General features: G+C 43.4%; 2 protein-coding genes across 2 annotated transcripts in view; one reads left to right on the forward strand and one right to left on the reverse strand.

The window, feature by feature from the left end:
* Positions 1 to 6,272: 6,272 nt before the first annotated feature.
* Positions 6,273 to 12,465, forward strand: part of Thoc7 (THO complex 7) — a gene marked incomplete at its 5' end in the record, with an annotated part of 9,289 nt that continues 3,096 nt past the window's right edge. Inside the window, 4 exon segments of the mRNA XM_013506938.1 lie at positions 6,273 to 6,390; positions 7,240 to 7,367; positions 7,668 to 7,754; positions 10,022 to 10,079. Coding sequence (XP_013362392.1) covers positions 6,273 to 6,390; positions 7,240 to 7,367; positions 7,668 to 7,754; positions 10,022 to 10,079 — 391 coding nt within the window.
* Positions 10,282 to 12,385, reverse strand: LOC102020043 (MICAL-like protein 1). The gene is made up of 3 exons (XM_005409030.2): positions 11,728 to 12,385; positions 11,326 to 11,576; positions 10,282 to 11,181 (listed from the first exon to the last, which is right to left on the reverse strand). The coding sequence occupies exons 1-3, from the start codon at positions 12,236 to 12,238 to the stop codon at positions 11,104 to 11,106; spliced, it is 840 nt and encodes a 279-aa protein (XP_005409087.1). The 5' UTR covers positions 12,239 to 12,385; the 3' UTR covers positions 10,282 to 11,103.

The raw sequence follows: 12,465 nt of genomic DNA on the forward strand, positions 1-12,465 counted from the left end.
GACGGATAATACGTGTACGGCACCATAGAGCTGAGTGACCGTGTAACCTATTATTGAAGCGGGACACTTTCCAGAGGGAAAAATAACGAATGGGTTGTGTGTTCACCCAGTAGGAGGGTGTAGACATTGCGTTTGCTGCTGCAGTTACACCTGTGTCGGTTGCTCATCCAGTGTAAATTGGATCTTTGTGGGCTAAAAAACAGGACTCTTCTTTTCACTAATGCCAGTGAATTCATCTAATTCGTTGTGTTTCCTGGGGCCCTAGCAAAGGGATAACTAACAGAGTTCAACTGTTACACAATATTTGTTTAGCCAAGATAGTTTTTTGTTTGCCTTTTGCAGTACTAGGAGTTGAATCCAGGGCCTTTGCACTGAACTGCAACCCCGTCCTTTTTATTTTTCATTTTGAGGTAGGGCCTTATTAAGTCCCTATGTTGCCCGGGCTGGGCTTCAACTTGCAGTCCTGCTGCCTCAGCCTCCCGCAGGGCTGGGCTGACAGGTGTACACCACCACACCTAGCTAAGATAAGTAGTTTTTTCATGGCGAGATTGTCATTTTATTCTTGTACCATATTTTTTTATTTGTTGGTTTGATTTTTGAGTCTTACTATATAGTTTAACCTGGGCTTGAACTCCCTATGTAGCCCAGGCTGGCCTCAAACTTGAGGCAATCCTCCTGCCTCAGCTTCCCAAGTGCTAAGGTTAGAGGTGTGCAACACCATGCCTTGCCCTTGTACCATATTCTAAACATTTAGAAAAACAGGAAAAAAACCATAGCCAACACTTTCCACTTTTTAAATTTTTAAAAATGTAACTATCATGTAAATAGTTTACTTTGGTATCAGCAGTTTAATGAGATTAGTCCTAAGAATCTCAGGAGAGATCAATATTTACATGGAGGAATATATTATCCTCTTAATAGTTCTTTCCACACACCTTTTGTGTGTCTTCTTAATACTGTTGAACTTAAAAACTATTTTAATGATTTTAAACTTCTTGAAAGGAGGGGTCAGGAGTTATCTTGCCATGAGAGCCTTAACATGAGCTGTGTGTAATTCATCTTAATAACTCAGGAAGTAGTTAATAGTGACTCAGTGATAAATCTAATAGCAGTCTGTACAAACATGGTCTTTACATGGCCTTAGTCCCTCCTCATCTCAATTTATAGTATGAAAAGTAGCTTCTAAGCCATGTGTATTGTTTATACTAGGTGGAAGATGTAAGCAGTCAGATTGTGTGCAGAGGACTTGAAGCAGTTATGAAATTGATGTGCACAGTAAACAAAGCATATTTTAAGTGTTCAGTATGGAACTGAATGATTAAGGTGTTAAAAATCATAATGCTCATATCATATGTGTTCGGAACTCTGAAACATACAGGATCTGTTCTCAAACTGCGTATGTAACCTTTGTCTATTTTATCGCTTTTGGAGCTCACTTTATAGATGCTGTTTAACAGACTGTCCGCGGAGAGTTCCAGGCAGCAGCTATCTACACAGTCTAAGCTAGAAATACTGCGACCCCCATAGGTTTGAGAGGGAGAAGCAGTTCTGTGAAAACCATGACGGCCAGTTTTTGTGTACACAGACCCACAATAAGTAGCTCCATAGGTACATAGACCTGTCTACAGGTACTGCTAAACATTTACTCTTCATAGCATTTTAGATGATACAACTTGTGGGTTAAATTTAACATAAAGATAGTATTTTTGCTAATATGACGATCATTGTGCCCTTTCGTGTACTCTTATTTCCATGAACTTTCACAGCACTCCTGCAAAGTGGTTAGGTTCATTCCCATTTTACAGGTGAGGGCAAATGTTGCTCTCAAGTACATACACACGTACACTTGTGTGCATGCACGCGCACCTGCACACACACACACAGTAAACACTGGATGAAGTGGCCAAGGCATTGGCCCCGATTTTGATTTCCGGCCCCAGGAGGTTGATTGTGAGTGTGCTTGGGCTGGAAAGGGCTCAGCGGAGGTGGGTAGAGGGTCTGGGACCACACCCACTCTCCCTGCCCCTTGTTGGGGTCAGCTCCAGCTTTTTGTGTACCAGGCTCTGCTCAGTCCTAACCTGCTTTCCAGTACCTGCGATTCTAATCGTTCTAGTTAGGCCCTGTTTGCTACTAACTCAAGTGCTTTGGCGGCCTTCTAACCAGCCTTCCTGCTTCCGGGCTTTTCCTGCTTACAGTCTGCTTTCCTCAGCTTGATGTTCCTAGAAAGTTCGGCCTGCAAATTGCTGGCAACTCAAAGTTCCTACCTTCAGGGGCTGGGGATTTAGCTCAGTGGCTAAAAGCGCCTGCCTGACAAGCACAAGGTCGTGAGTTCGGTTCCCGGTACCGGAGAAAAACCAAAAAAAAAAAAAAAAAAAAAGTTCCTACCTTCAAAGTCTGTATTTAGTAGTCTGCTGTTCACTATCACATGGACCCCTACAGTGTGCACCCTTGACTGCTTTTACATCCTGTGCTCCACTACGGGTGTTTGTCTTGTCCAGTCTTCGAGTGTTCTAGAGTGAGTATTCAGGGCCCAGGCCAAGCCTTTCATTCCCTCAGCTCTGCGGGAACTCACAGCTCTCTCTGCCTGCTATGTGGGAACGGGAGAAGTGAAGTGGTCCCTCCACACACATCTTCCTGGGGACTGAAGCCAGGGCCTTGGCGCTGAGCTACATCCCTGCCCTTTTTCTTTTTTGAGACAGGGTCTCACTGGGTTTGAACTGAAATCCTCCTGCTTCAGGCTCCTGAAGTGCTGGTATCTACAAGCATTCAGTGCCACACCAGGCTAGGTTCCTTTTTAAACAACTAAAGATTTTGACGACTAATGCATTTTAAAAACCAAACAATATGTATCTACATAGGTACATAGATGTCGGAAACAACATCATGAGATCGGTATTTTCCTGTCTCCCCAACTGGTACCGACTTCTCTTTTGATACCCTTTTATTAGTTTCTTGTAGATCATTCCAAGGTATCCATGCGAATGTGAACAGATATAATTGTATATTTTTATTCTGCCCCATTTATTTTAAACAGCATATTATTCATCACCTTGCTTATAACAGGTTACTTAAATGATCTCTTTTCAGTACATAGAGTGGTTCCTCATTTTTTTTTTTTTTCTTACAGCTTTATACTCTTCCATTATGGTTTTGTTTTTTTGTTTTTTTTTGTTTTTTTTTGTTTTTTTGTACCAGGAGTAGAACTCAGGACCTTTTGCTTGCCAGGCAGGCACTGTGCCACTGAGTTATATCCCGGCCCCTCCATCACGTTCTTGAACCAAAATTTAATTTGTGCCCCTGTTGATGGATGTCTGAATGGTTTTTAATGTCCTGTCATAATGTTCCAATGTGTACCCTGGGATTGTTAAATCCAATGGTATACGTTACTTGAAATTTTGAAAGATATTGGTAAAAGTACCCTTCACTTTTTTGATTGATGATTTTTAAATATCAAAGGAAGAGCTCAGATCTGATTTTCCACAAGTCAGAAGGATCTCCCTTTCTAATCTCCCCTTGTATGTATATGTATTTGTATGTTTATTTCTCAAGTGAGTGAAAGGGCTCTGGTCTTTATTTCATGTCTTCATCCTTTGTATAACAACCTCTACTGTACAAATGAAAGTAAGGGAAGGTAGTTGCCTCTTGTCCCTCGTCATGGAGCGTTGAGACAAAGCTCTTTAGAAGGCAGATGGTCCTGGCAGGTACCACAAGTTCAATCCGGAAATATTTACGTAGCACCTGAATGTGTAAGACAGGTGAGATGCTGAGGATCAGAGAGGAGAGGACTGCCCCTCATGGAGCGGCCTGTAGATTTGGTTTGTGTGGTGTCTGTACGGTGTTCTGAGCGTTTTCCAGAAGCCTTTCTAATTGGAGCATTGCATATATAAAAGTGCACAGGTCTTAAAAGTGCACTGTTGGGATGACCACAAAATATATGTTAAATATTTTTAGTTACCAAACTTGAAAAGTCTAATAACTTCCCCCTCAGTTAAGGCACCTCTGCTCCAGTTTCTCTGCAATGTTGTCTGCCTATTCTAAATGCATGTATAGTTCAGAACCCAGTACTCAATAAGGCTGGTAGTCCAGGCATCTGGGGAGAAGATGGGGTTCTGGGGGGCCTTGAGCAAAATGAGCAAAGAATTATTGAGCAGCGTTATATCACAGATTACCTAATTCAGCGCATTTCCTCTTCTTTTCAAAACTTGAAAGATTGGTGGTTAAAAAAAAAAGCAGTTTATTTTCTGCATTTTAATGTCTTCAGAGACTGTCTTTTGTCTATCTCTTCAAATATTTTTGTTGATGGTTAAAAACAGAAAGCATAATTTGTATTTTTAAATGTAAAATTAAAACCTGATGAATTTGTCGCTTCAGCAGTCTCTCAAAGCCATGATTCTGACGACCAAACCCAGTTCTAAAAGTCTCTATCCGATGTTATCGCAGAATGTATTTTAAAACTAGAGCCATCTGCCTTCCAAAGTTTCTGTCTGTTGCACCTGTGCTCAGAAGTACTTCTGCCTACACACAGGAGCTATTGTTATGTTCACCGTGCAGGCGCCCCAGGAATTATCTGCACTTTAAATTTTTGTTTTAAAAAACTGGTGCATTGGATTAGAAAGGAAACCAACCCCCCAAAACCCTACAACCTATCCAACTCTGGACAAGGGCAAGTAAGAAAATTACGGCTTTTTTTCCTCTCTTTCTGTGGTCCCTCTCACGTTAAAAAGCTGATATTACCAGCGTCTTGTGACTCTTTCCCGTACTTCTCTGAGGGCAGTCGTGTGTGTGCCGCACACGCACGGCCTTCCCCTGCCTGTGCAAACGGGAATGTACTGTATGTGTGCACCTGTGTTAGTTCACAGATCGAGGGAGACTGACTCGCATTCCCCGCACTCTTCTTTGGGCTGCATTCTGTTCCATTACATGAACGTTTCATATTTTAACCAGTCTCCTACCGGCTAGTGATAAGCTTTGCAATCTTTCTATTACAGATACCACTACTGCAAACATCCTTTTACATCTGTTTTTGTGCATGGGTACATATGTATCTGAAGGATAAATTCTGGGAATTGAAATTATGCAGTCAGGAAGCTGTGTGCATTTTATCTGTTATGTCCAGAGGCCCTAAAAGGGGATGACAGTTTCCGTTCCATCACTGTACATAAGCGCAGTTTCCCAGCACCCTTGCCGAGACAGTGATTATCAGGTTTGATCGCTGCCAGTCTTCAGGTGGAAATGGTATTTGTATCGTGCTCACCGCTGGTCCTTATTACGATGCAGCATTATTTTGTCCAGGCAAGAGCACCAGCTCAGGGCTGCAGGCACGTGAGTGGGGAACCCACTTCTTACTGATCTCTATCTGCACTCCTTCCTGTATTTTTTTTTTTTTTTTGGTCTTTTTGAGACAAGGCCTTGGTATGCAGTTCAGGCTGGCCTTGAGCTCCCTTTGTAGCCCAGACTGGTCTCAGACTTGCAACGATCCTCCTGCCTTAGCCTCCCAAGTGCTGGGATTACAGATTTGTGCCACCACACCTAGCTGTATTCCCTTTCTATTCCTTTTTATTATTATTGTTTTTTTTGTTGTTTTTTTTTTTTTTTCCGGTACTGGGAATCAAACTCATGACCTTGCACTTGCAAGGCAAGTGCTGTGCTGCTGAGCTAATTCCCCAGCCCCCTCTATTCCTTTTTAGGGCAGAAGTGAGATAGTCTTGTTAAAAATCCTCACGGGGATGAAAACATTTAAAGGTGATGTAACTAAACTATACATTTATTTAACAAATCTATTCTTTTTTCTCTGACCTCTCCTCCTGTTTTCTAGTCTGCCGTTGTATCTTTTACGTCTCCTTTTCTCAGTTCCTTGTGCTGGTGGCCCACACCGGTCAGGGACAGGCGCATTCTTGACTTCCTTTTGTCTGGGCTGGCCCTCCTCCCCAAGAAAGTTTCAAGAATTAGCAGCATCATTTCTTGGTTGTTTCTGGAAACTGCTTCCTCTCTTGGTGACAGGATGCCAGCTTTGTGCAGACTTTTCACCTGTAGCCTCAGCCTGTAGAACAAGCCTGATACACTGCACACAATCACCTTCCTTAGCAAGCCACGTATTTCTTACTATGACGTACACATGACGTAAAATTTGCTACTTCAGTATGTTTGTGCAGTTCAGTGGCATTCTGTCCTTTTATTTTGAATGAGTAAATGAGTGATGCTATTGGTGATTTGTCCTTGAAAGTTACCAAGAGCGAGAAGGTCACTTTAACTCTCATTACCCTTTCTCCTAGACGAAGTCATAAGGAAACGTCTCCTGATCGATGGAGATGGGGCTGGAGATGATCGAAGGATTAATCTGCTCGTGAAAAGTTTCATTAAGTGGTGCAACTCTGGATCCCAAGAAGAGGGGTATTTCATTTCACTCCTGTTCCTTTACTGATGTCCTGATGTGGTCACATTGAGATCCTGTATTTCGAATTTTCGTTCACCTTAAACATCCAATGAAGTCATCTCGGGGTCAATCAGAAGGTTTTTTTTTCTGGCCCTTCTCTTTAAAGGCCTCCTTTATATTTATGAAATGTGCAAAAAGCAGAGTAGTGAGGATGAAATTCAAGATCATTAGTTTTTTTAGCAGATAAGTGTAGAATAACAAAATATCTAAATGAAATTTTCTCCTTTGTTAATAAGTTAAAGTTGCTACAAAATATGTATGAATATATGCTCTCTTGTTTGTTATTTTGTTCTTTTGGCAAGGTCTCACCGTGTAGTTCAGAACTCACTGTGTAGCCCAAGAAGGCCTCCAGCTCCCAGCCATCCTGCCTTGGGTTGCACCTAGCTATATTCTTAATAATTTTTTTAGCATAGGAAAATTTTCATCTGGATTTGCTCTCATAGATACTTACTTAGTTATACTGAACAGAGTGAAAAAATTATGTGAACAGAATTGTGAAGATAACAACCAGCTTAATCAGTATTTTGAAGTGTTTCAACAATTCAGAAAATTTGCTTGAATTAAGACCATATTGATATGAACAGCAGCCCCATCTTGCATCTGTAACTAAAGCCGTTTATGAATTCAGATGTACCACGTTAGAGAAAAGAAAAGAGGAAGAACAGATATTCTAAGTTATTTTAAGTAAACCAGGGATTCTCTCAAAGCGTGGTGTAATTTAATGGGCAGGTTTTTGCCTGGGTTATAGTAGTTCAACGTTGGCAATCCGCAGATGTCCTTACCTGTGCATCTCGCTTTCCCGTTAGGTACAGCCAGTACCAGCGCATGCTGAGCACGCTGTCCCAGTGTGAGTTTTCAATGGGCAAAACTTTGCTGGTGTATGATATGAATCTCAGGGAGATGGAAAACTATGAAAAAATTTACAAAGAAATAGGTGAGAGAAACTTAAAGTAATTAATGTTTTTGTCTCTAATTTTTTATTTTTCTATGGTCTAAAGAAAAAAATGACCAAAGTTTTCCTTAGTTGGTGACAAAAAGATAACAACAATTACAATATTAGTAGAAATAACAGTAAATACTAGCTATAAAATGCTTATTCTAATATGATACAGTGCTTTGGTTTCAACGTTACTTTGTTAGCAGTGGAAATTACATTTAGAAACATGTTTTAGAATTGGAAATGGATGGAGATTCTATATGTTATAGCAATTTTTTTTTTAACCTTTCTGTATAGAATGCAGCATTGCAGGAGCACATGAAAAAATTGCTGAGTGCAAAAAGCAAATTCTTCAAGCAAAACGAATACGAAAAAATCGCCAAGGTAAGGGTTTTGAGGGATTGGGTGCGCAAATACTTTATTACTGACTGGCATTTTCAGGCAGCTTTTGATGTTGTGAGGTCAAATCTGCAGCCAGAATTAACATAATTTACCAAAAAATTAGATTTTAATTCTAAAGTCATATTATTCTTTAAAATAGAAGAGAGGGAAAGCTCTGCTAAAAGATTTTACTGAAATGTGTTCATTATTAAGTATTTCTTAGTGTTAATTTTTTTCTGTCTTTAGACTCTCTTGCCTAAGTAACATTATGGTTAATCAAAGTTGATTGACAGAAATGTATGAGATTTAGTGGTTTGTTTAGAAACAAGCAAATGGAACTACTTTAAAGAAATTTAAATCCAGTAGATTTCTAGGACAAGCAGACATTTATAGGCTGCCTAAATATCTAGTAAGAATTAAAATTTAATTTTGTTCTAATTGCCTTTGTTTTAAAATTGGAATATGACCATATGCAGCTAAAACACTTGCAAAATAATTTTTAATGACAAGGGCATGATTCATCCTATAATGTAAATTGAAAAATTTAAAAATAAAATACAACCCGGCCATGGTGGTGCACACCTGTAATCCCAGCACTTGGGAGGCTGAGGCAAGAGGATTGTTGCGAGTTCGAGACCAGCCTGGTCTACAAAGTGGGCTCAAGGCCAGCCTGAACTGCATAGCAAGAGCCTGGCTCAAAAAATAAAAAATAAAAATAAAATACATGTCTAATGACAAATATTGTATGTAGAAACCTATAAGAAAATAGGAAATGGTTATTTGGGGGCTGTGGATTTTTATGTCTTAGTTTTTTCATTTTTGTTTTATTTTATACTGAGCATGTTGTTGTTTTGGTAAGCTTTTTTTTTTTTTTTGGTACCAGAAATGGAAACTCAGGACCTTGCACTTGCCAGGCAGGCACTTGTGCCGCGGAGCTTGATCCCTGGCCCCCTGAGCATGTTATTATTTTATAATGCAAAGGATTTTATTTGAAAAATCATGCTTGCTTAATATGCTGAGTTCCAGAGCAATGAGTTTCAATTTTTTTTTTTTTAAATCTTTTTGAAACAGGGTTTCATTATACAGTTCAGGCAGGCCTTGAACTCGCAGCAGTCCTCCTGCTTCACCCTCCCTAGTGCTGGGCTTACAGGTGTGCGCCACCACACCTTACTGAATTTCAATTTTTTATTTTTTTAATTTTTTTTGGTTTTTTCTCCAGTACCAGGAACCGAACTCACGACCTTACGCTTGCCAGGCAGACGCTTTGCCGCTGAGCTAAATCCCCAGCCCTTGAATTTCAATTTTTAATGAGCTAATTGAGATGAAATTTTATTTCCTCTCTTTATTTGTATATGGATTCAGTTTTTGGTGGTGGTAGTAGGTATTAAATCCCAGGCCTCACAAATGCTAAGCAAGTGCTCTGCCACTAAGCCACATCTCTAAGGTTATGTTTCCTTTTTAAAAGTTGGCTTTTGCATTCAGTTAAAAGTATTTATGGTGAGGTTCAGTGGCCAGTTTATAGGAAGAGATACTGGCTTACATAATAAATAATTGAAAATTACTTAGAAATATTTGCAGTGTTTTTATTTGTTATGAGATTTTAAAGTAAACCCTAGCATTTGTCATTTCTTAAGAAAGGTTAGCAGGATAAAAATGACTTAATTTTGGAGGATTTAGTAAAGTAGAAATAATGTCTTAATTTTAAATCATTTCAAAGTTTTAAAACATTTTACCTTTAGAATTAGTGGGAAGTGCTCTTACCTAAGATCTGGGGATAATGGTGGGATGTATTTTCCTCACTGATTTGCTGTTGGGGAAACAGTGAGTAAGAGCCTTTTCAGAGTTAATCCACTTGAGCAGTACTGACCGAAGTCCACTAAGCTTACGGGGGCCCCTATGTCCTGTCTAGGACTTGTAATGGGAGGACCAAAGCAGGACCTAGCTCTCCAGATGGAGCACTTGTGATGTTGCAAGTGACTCAGTTTTGGGTGAATCGAGGGAAACGGGCAGCATTCTCCACGCATCATCATTTTTCTTTTATACTAGAAAAATGAGCAGGAGAGACTTGTGATATATATTCTGTCTTTTTTTGTTTGTTTGTTTGTTTGTTTTTCTCCGGTACTGGGAACCGAACTCACGACCTTGCGCTTGCCAGGCAGGCACTTTTGCCGCTGAGCTAAATCCCCAGCCCCCATATATTCTGTCTTCATAATCCAGATTTGAAAAAAGAAAAAACTTTAATTTGATCTTTTTCTGTTTTTGTCTTTCAGAATATGATGCTTTGGCAAAGGTGATCCAGCATCATCCAGACAGGCATGAGACTTTAAAGTAAGTTAGAGCTTCGTGTTGTGTAGAACCAGCTGTCTTAGTTACCTTCCCTGTTGCTGAGACTAAATACCCAACCCCCACAGTTAAAGGACGAAAGGTTTATTTAGCTCATAGTCTGTAGAGGACTACGTATTCCGTAGTCCGCGGGCTCCAAGGCAGGGTGGCCCATGGCAGACAGGCACCACAGAGGAGAAATAGTTCGTGGCAGGCAGAAACAGCCAAAGCAGCAAGCTGCAAGCAGCAGCCAGCCCCCACACCCCTTTTTCTGTCCCTTACCTTATATGCCCGCTGTGTGCCCCACATTCACACCCGGGGGGGCCTTCCTGTTATTACCTAGACTGTGCCAAACCAGTCAGTGGACTAAAGTAATAGTCACACACCCTTGATGTCAGCATCACACACTCTAGATCCTGCCACCTCTGACAACTCCCGTGACTACCTGAGGCTTTGGGGGACATCGAGACACAAGCCGTGACACTTACCTGTACACAGAGATACTCAGCCAGCAGTCTGTCCAACTTGTGTTTATTTGTTTGAGACAAGGTTCACTAAGCACCCCAGGCTGGCCTGGAACTTGGGGCAGTCCTCCTACCTCAGCCTCCTGAGGGCTGGGATTACAAGCATGGGTCGCCACTCCTGGCCTGCATTTCACTTTTATAGAAACACGTAGTATAAGTCAAAAGGTATCATATTTCAGTGTCATATATTCTAACAGTTCTTGGTTAGATCTGTTTTTCCTCCAACCTTACTGCCTTTACATCTACAAGAAATTCATATAATGTGCCTCAGTAGGAAAGCGGGTAAACAGACTACATGCATATAATAAAACATATAGTGACAGCAAATAAGAATATACTCTATACAGTTTCTTATCTAAAGTGCCTTTTATTATCATGATAGTAAACATCCTTACTCTCTAAATGAACCGAAGTGGAACTAGCTAGTGCCCCTGGGCCCATGGGGAGAGGGCCGCCTTCCTGCAGTCCTGGCCCGGGAGAGGCAGGGGTGGGCAGGCAGGGGACAGTCAGTGCAGGGTCTCGGAGTGAGCCAGGCGTCTTAGGACAGGCTCCTCATGTGGGCTGAGGGGCGTGGGGTGGCAGACCTGCGAGAAGAAGCAGTGCTGGTGACCAGGGGCAGGGTGGCCCCTGTGGGTGGGTGGGAAGGGCTGTGGCTGTGCATGTCATGTGGGGATGGCAGGGCTCTAACAGCTCGGGTAGCTCAGGGTGAGGGGCCCACAGGGCGGCACCTGGGAGGGGCAGGAGGGCCTGAGGCTCCCGGGGGGACGCTGCTGGCTGTGCAGCAGATGCTCAGAGGAGACCGTGCCCTGGGCTGGCACAGGTCGGGCAGCAGATGGTGAAGGCTCCTGCGGGACTGAAGGGTGGATAGGTGTCCAGGGGCCCCGACTGGACACGAAGGTGGACCACTCCGCTTCTGCTGTCACCAGCGTGTAAGCAGAGGGCTGGGCCTGGGGCTTTGCCTCCTCTTGGCCTCCAGCACCTATAAGGAGAGCAGTACTTCGCTGCCGTTCCCAGATTTGGCCCTGCCTGCGGCCTTCCTCTAGGTTTCCAGGGCCTCACGGGGTCCCCAGCTGAGTGGACGGCAGGCCAGGACACCCAGAGCAGCTGGCTGGGCTCTCAGGGCTGATCACCTTGGCTCTCAGCAGGTGGTGCAAGGGAGGCTCCGGGTTCCAGGGGTCCCCAGGCAGAGGTGGCCTGCAGAGGGCCCCGGCTGCGGGGAGAGGTGGCAGGAGCCCTTCGTGGAGGGCTCCTGTGGTGGCGGCAGCAGCCTTGCCGCCTTGAGCACCCCAGGGAGCTGCCCAGGGAAGGCTGCAGCCAGCAGGTAGGGTGGGGCAAGGGTGGTACCAGGGAGACGCAGTCTGCGTCCCAGAGTCCGTGGTTGCGGCAGGAGGCAGAGCTCACGGGACTCAGGGAACACTTGGCTTCGGGGTGGACGCCAGGTTCGCGGGGCTGTGGGTACAGACGAACCTCTGTTCTCACCGCCATGGCCAGCACTGTGCCCCGGGAAAGTAAGCACACCCTGGCGCAGTTCACCTGGAGCTGCTCCCTGTAAGACTTGGGAAGCTCCAGCCTCCCTCCTGGGCTTCCACTGCTGCTCAGGAATACAACTCCAGTTGGAAGGGCCTGGCCAGGGCCTCGCATCCTTGGATCTGAGCTCAGAGGCGGTGTCAGCAGTTCTGTCTGCAGATGGCACTGGACAGAGGGTGCTCGCTGCCTTTCCTCACTGCTAAAGGGAACGCGCGGGAGCTTTCTCCCTTTCCTCCCCCGCCCCCCGCTCTGCCTCCTCCTCCTCTTTCTTCTCCTCCTCCTCCTCCTCCTCCTCCTCCTCCTTTTTCTCCTTCTTCTCCTTCTCCTCCTCCTCCTCCTCC

The sequence above is a fragment of the Chinchilla lanigera genome, unplaced genomic scaffold, assembly GCF_000276665.1.
Source record: "Chinchilla lanigera isolate Chin_1 unplaced genomic scaffold, ChiLan1.0 scaffold00116, whole genome shotgun sequence".
NCBI lineage: Eukaryota > Metazoa > Chordata > Mammalia > Rodentia > Chinchillidae > Chinchilla > Chinchilla lanigera.